Source organism: Electrona antarctica (assembly GCF_951216825.1).
Source record: "Electrona antarctica genome assembly, chromosome: 17".
In the NCBI taxonomy this organism is placed as follows: domain Eukaryota; kingdom Metazoa; phylum Chordata; class Actinopteri; order Myctophiformes; family Myctophidae; genus Electrona; species Electrona antarctica.
Window position 1 is genome coordinate 13,164,196 of NC_136798.1, and position 6,161 is coordinate 13,170,356.

Below are 6,161 nucleotides of genomic sequence, written 5' to 3' on the forward strand. Positions count from 1 at the left end.
GATTGGATTGGAAGGACATTGGTTGTCAAGCTCATTGGTTTTACACTCGCGAAAAACTTGTGGGAGGAGTTTCTTTGCAAAACATTCGCAGGTGTTCGCCTTAACATTTACAACTTTACACTGTATAGGCCATCGAGGCCTACACCAAAGATTGTAGTTCAACATCTTAAGGGCACTATAATAAAATAAAAAGTTACTGTTTTATCCTTAACTCTAGAGCCACTGTTAGCCGGCTGTTGTACAGTCTTTTTCAACATAGCTCAGGCCTAAATGGGCCCTTTTCTTAAACCATTAAGAATAGAAATGTGCTCATCAAGATTCAGCCCATGGTTCCACCTGCTATATACGACTTGGCATTGGGTGGAGTGCTTGATTGTTGCTTTGCTTAAGTCACTTCCGTGTGCAATGAATTGACCACATGTTTTCATATATCGCTGGACTTGTACATGTCAGAGAGCAGCCTCGTGATTGGCACGTTGCCGATGGTCTTCTTAAAAAACACTTCTTCTATAGTTGATGGACTGACTGCGCGGAGGGCGGGCAACAGTAGGAGCAGCTTCCCAAAGCGACAGGGCTGAGTGGGATACCTGAGATACACAAGGGCTCAACGTCAGTTAATCCAGGTGATTGACAGTTTAATTCTCTCCAATATAATGTAGGCTATCTCTTATTGTGATATGCAATGACTGGTATAAGGCCTACTGTCACAATTAATGACACACACAATGTAGTCTACAATGTAGTTATCGAGGTTGACTCGTGGCCTATACCTGGTGTGTATATAACTGTTGAGTGTGAGCTGTGCCTCGTCTTGCAACGCGGCGATGGCACTGGCATTGCGGAAACTTCTTAATTCAGTAGCACCATGCGTTGGAACTGTGTGATAGAGGGTAGAGACATTTTAACCTTTGCCGCAGATCGGCTATAACCTCTAAAAACTGTTTCTCTTTTGTATAATTTCGTATAGGTATAGGTTACTATTGGTGGAAGTAACTGTGATAAGACTCAAGAGGCGGTTTTAACTCACCAGCTTTGAATGTGACTATGCACTTCAAACAGGCGAATTCGGTTGCATCTAGACGCATCTGTCTGAAACGCGTAACAACTTCTTGCAGCGCTTGTATTTCGGAGATAATCTTATTCAGTCGCTGAGACTCTGTGTTATCTGTATTCATTCCTGTAAATGATCACAAAACAAAGTCAGCACAGATATTGCCCATGATAACATATTTTACGCACAGCTGTTGGCATCTTCAATTGTATTGGGATCCTTGGGAACCGGCTGACGTCCCAACTATTATTATTGCCCATTATGCATATAGATACTGAGTGTTATCATGCCCATGATGCCCAGTACACATACCAGAAACCGCCAGAAGGGTGCTGGAGTCCACAGGAATGGCCCACTGAGCGATACCGAGAACAAACAATTCCCTCCAGGCATCCTCCAGCAGGATCAGCTGCAAAACGGATTGTTTCAGTAAGTACCACTATACGCCTACACGGAGAGACAACTGGAAATGTGGTCTAGCCTTTGAATGGAAATCAGTTTACTTATTATTTTTAATGAAAGAACAATAGGACCGCGTCAATGTGTGTGCGTAAAAGCAGGGTTTTAATATGACACCCCATTTGAATGTATTAACAATCAGTTAATTGCGTTTCTTAGACTTATATACCTGGTCAGATAAAGGGAGCGTGGAGAAGGCGGGCACGCTTTTGGCCCACTTGATGCTCATGAAAAGCAGGCGCGCGGCCGATTCGCACACGGACTCCGTCGCCACTTCGTACAGATACATGGGTGTATGTTCATGTGGGTACTGTAGGACAACATTGGATGGCATGATCATGATCAGTATACTTAATACTCGTAGTAAGTTAATTATCTTAAATTGAAAACATACACAAACATTTTCTAAAGTTGGTTATAGGCCATACTGAAACGGAAGAAGAATGTCACATGTAATGTAATACAGCCATACAGGTACAGCGTTTAAACGTTTGGAGGACATACATGGCCTACCGGATTGTGAGGCAGGTGCTTTTACCTTTGGAGTAGGCTGAGCAAGACCAACCATGGCTTGCCTCTCCGGTGTGGTCGCCACTGAGCTCATCTCCAGGCCGTGCGGTTCCAGCTGCGTGACCGTGGTGAAGAATGGCGGGCCTGCTAGAGAGGAACCCGGGAAATGGGTCGATGAGCCGTTCACGTCTTTATGTCCCCGGAAATATAGGGCGACTTGTTTGCGTATGGTGGAAGTCCTGGGGCCCCTCTCGTGCTGCACGGCTGTGGAATGAGAGAGATTCACGACTCTGATGTACTCTGGGAGACAGTGAATGCGCTATATTAAGTTTGTTTGTATTTAGTAGAGAGGCACAGTGAGATGGATGATTTGCTTCTGGGAGCGTTATGAATGCAACCCCTGTTAACGCGTGTTGCTCAGCCCAGTCAGCTGATTGCGTTAAATACACTTTTCCAAACGACTTGGCCACCCCAAATCTAAACGAACCCGCATGGCGGTCTGTAATCGAGTGTTGATTCAATTAAATCCCATTTACCGTCTTTATTCATGTTCACTTCCAGACACTTTTTCAAGCGGCAGGCTCGGCATTGGTTTCTGTGAGTTTTGTCCACAGGGCAACCCCCCTGCAACAAGAGAGGGAGGGAGAAAAAGAGGAGAGAGTTTTTTTCTTTTACAGCTTCAAGCTGAATTTCGCGCAGCACGGGGACAAAAGCTTCTTGCCATTATCTTCCTGGGACACCAATCTCCAGGTGAAAGATCATGCTATTATCATAGTGATCAACTTGCTCCCCTGCCGCTCCAAGTGCGGCCTCACCCCAGCAGATAAGTAGCGTATCCCGCCCACTGCTGACTAAATCCGCGCCTTAGTGTCAATACATTAGATTGGATTACACCTGATATATTGAAGCAGCGCTGTGTTTAACCCTATAGGTAATGATCCAGGAGAAGACACAATTAAGGTATAGGCTACTCGTAGCTAGGCTACTCGAAGACTTAATAAGCCCCGAGGAGGTGAACCAAATAAAACACTTGGTGGGTGTTTGGTGGGTGCGTAAAATGCGCAATCCATGGGTAAAACCCTTGTGAGTTTTTTTGCATAAGGTGAAAATATATATAGGCACCAATTGTGTTTTAAAGGGGAAATAATCACCTGAGAGCCAGATTTACAGACGTAGGTTCTATTCCTGCGGATGCTCCTCTTGAAGAACCCAGAGCAGCCATCGCAGGCATACACACCATAGTGTTTACCTGAACTGCGGTCGCCACACACTTTGCATGGAATATCCAATATGCGACCTGTGAAATGCACATTGAGACACATTCAATTAGCCTGCAGCGTGTTCATTTAGCTTTTATTGAATACGAATCTTCCATAACTTCTAAACTTCATAATTAGCCTATATGTCAATCTACAAAAGAAGAAAGTTCTATTCGTTTATATTAACGATTGTTTTTCTATCTCTGAGGAAATATCGAAAAATGTCAAATGTAGCCTATATTTATTCTTCGGAAAAAAAATAATAATAATCAAACTGCACGCATTATACCTCCTGGCCCGCGCGCGCGCGTCCGCGCGCGCGGGCGCACACACACACACACACACACACACACCTCCTAGGAATCCACTGTCTGTGCATGTATATAATAATAGTTCAAGTAAAAGTTCGGTGGGAAGCGTCATATCTGAGTTCCCTAAGACAATGCGCGAAGGCGCACAAAGGAGACATTAGGGAAAGTGTTAACTTAATGATTTTCCCCATTGAACCTCGTCTGACTGCCTCGATCTCGACAAGCTGCCAACTCCCCTTCATAATGGGACTCGACAGCTGCTTTATCCCGCAGGTCTATAGGCCCAAGGATTAGGGAGTGACACGGCACCGAGAATAATGCGCACCAACTCGTTTCACCAACTCAAATGAAGTGTATGTAAATCGACCCCGGAGTAGATGAAAAAATGTGATTTCTGTAAAGATGTTGTATTCAAATCTATTTAAAAGAACTATATTTGTATGCATATGAGGGAGTCTTTTTCTCTCGGGGGAAAGCCGTCTATGTAATTACACTGACGTTTTGCCACCTGCTCATTGATTCACCAGTGACCCGTCAAAAGGGGTAGCATGGGAATTCGGATGCGGCCCGCCCGTTAACTACACGGCAGCAAAAACAATCGACTTTACTAGAGGGGCTGGCATTTTACTATATAGCCCACCGTTGAGAATCAGAATAGCATATTAAACTGTGCTCTTCTGCCGTGTAATATATAGGTCTAAGTTAAGAGACAAATTAGCATTATGCACTTGCACTAATCGAGTCTTTGATATTTTATATAAAAAAAATAAAAAAGCTTTAATAAATAGAATAGATAGGCCTAACTTATCATAGCTCGATGTGAAGTTAAATTAAACATCTGGGATGCAAAAAGAAGCTGGTCAGCTATTGAATGATATATGCTTGTAAATTTCAAATTCACTATACGCACTTTCACTTTAAAAAACAATTGTGAACAAAGTGTGAATACTTCATTCATAGTAGGCCTAAACATCAAACGAAAGATTCCAATATTTCCACTATAAACTATCAAATCCTTTTTTTGGTACAGATTAAGAATGACTGAAATACATACAGTTTGTTAAGATGGGAATTTATTTATCTCCTCTCTGCTCTCAGTAGTTCGTTATATGTGGCATATAACGTATTAGATGGGAATTAAGTTGCCTATACGTGCAGCTTGCATGCATTCCTAAATTTGATAAAGTCCTACTCATCCACACAGGCCTAATGCATGGGACTTTCTTTACAATCAGTAGACCTTTATAACTTGTCAAACCTATGTTTGTAGGCATATGTTCTGATATTTTACAGCTATAATAGGCTATATCTAAATTAAACGCATCACGTTTTGCTGTTTAAAAGGCAGATTTATTATTATCAAAGGCAGATTTATTATACAGATATAACATGAATTAATTCATATCTGATAATGTGACAATTCTTATTTTACAAAGGAAAATAATACCGTTATAATCTATTTAAAATTACAAAGCACAAGAACACATTCAGCAGCTTTATTCAACTCAATTAACATAATCATGAATAATTAAATTAATTAATGTGAAGCTATATTTAAACGTTGCATATGTGTTGCGCGCACACACACACACACACACACACACACACACACACACACACACACACACACACACACACACACACACACACCCATGTTTACACGTATAAATAAACAGTTAATATGAGAATCATTCATTGTTTTAATTGTTTCTCTCTGTTGGATTCTTAAACGTAATCATTTTGACAATAATATTTAAATTAGATAGCCAACAAGTGACACTCATTAGCCTATAACTTTAAAGATGGACCATTTGGTGAAGATGGGCTATTTATTGTATTTCTTCACTTACACATCACCCAACCAACAAACCGTTCACGAGAGATATAATAGATCAATTAAGCAAACGCAATTCAATCTGCGCGGCTGTTCGTCAAATAAGCACTAAGCAAAATGTGGGATTTCTAATAACACAATTTCAATAAATATCCACATGTTTCTATTGCTTTAAGGAGTAAGTTTGTAATAAAAAGGTATGCAACCTATGCCAGCGCCAGCAATAGCCGGTAGACTGCTGATTGCAGGCTACAGGTGCCCAATAAAAATATGAGAATTAGGCTTGTACTTTTTTCTAAATTATCTGACATGCACTTTTTGTCAACAGACAGGATTTGTAAAGATCTCCACATAATGAAAAGCGGGAAGCACTTACTTGATTTCACGTTCAAAATATCCAAACAGCCACTTGTTGAGCCGGCGGGTTTGCTCATCATGGAAACTGACTTAATAATAGGCAAAGTTTGGAATCAAAAGGTTCTTTCTTTTGTTGAAATCACGAAAAATAAGCAGCCTTTTATGAAAGCCTTTTACAAACTCATCAAGATGGGCCAGTTAATGTCCTGCAGTAAGAGTAACCCAACGTGAAGTAGACGGCCTATAGCTATAGTTTCCAAGCACCCCAAATCAACATATCCGACTGCACATCGTCTTGGCATGGACAGACCGGAGTCCGGGTCACACAAGGTCCTTTACAGATGGAGACCCGCTGCCGCCGTGCGTGCAGTTAACGGGAC

At 41.6% G+C, this 6,161-nt stretch overlaps 1 protein-coding gene across 2 annotated transcripts; it reads right to left on the reverse strand.

Annotated features, from left to right (window-relative positions):
* Window positions 1-377: 377 nt before the first annotated feature.
* nr2e1 (nuclear receptor subfamily 2, group E, member 1) lies at window positions 378-5,861 on the reverse strand (the record flags this gene model as incomplete). Of its 2 annotated transcripts, none has more annotated exons than XM_079527055.1 (9): window positions 378-587; window positions 771-876; window positions 1,028-1,177; window positions 1,364-1,460; window positions 1,680-1,820; window positions 2,049-2,284; window positions 2,557-2,644; window positions 3,172-3,317; window positions 5,834-5,861. In XM_079527055.1, the coding sequence occupies 9 exons, from the start codon at window positions 5,859-5,861 to the stop codon at window positions 425-427; spliced, it is 1,155 nt and encodes a 384-aa protein (XP_079383181.1). In that variant the 3' UTR covers window positions 378-424. The 2 variants fall into 2 exon arrangements, with proteins under 2 accessions (XP_079383181.1, XP_079383180.1); XM_079527054.1 differs by having other exon boundaries at window positions 5,801-5,861.
* Between the last annotated feature and the right edge of the window lie 300 nt (window positions 5,862-6,161).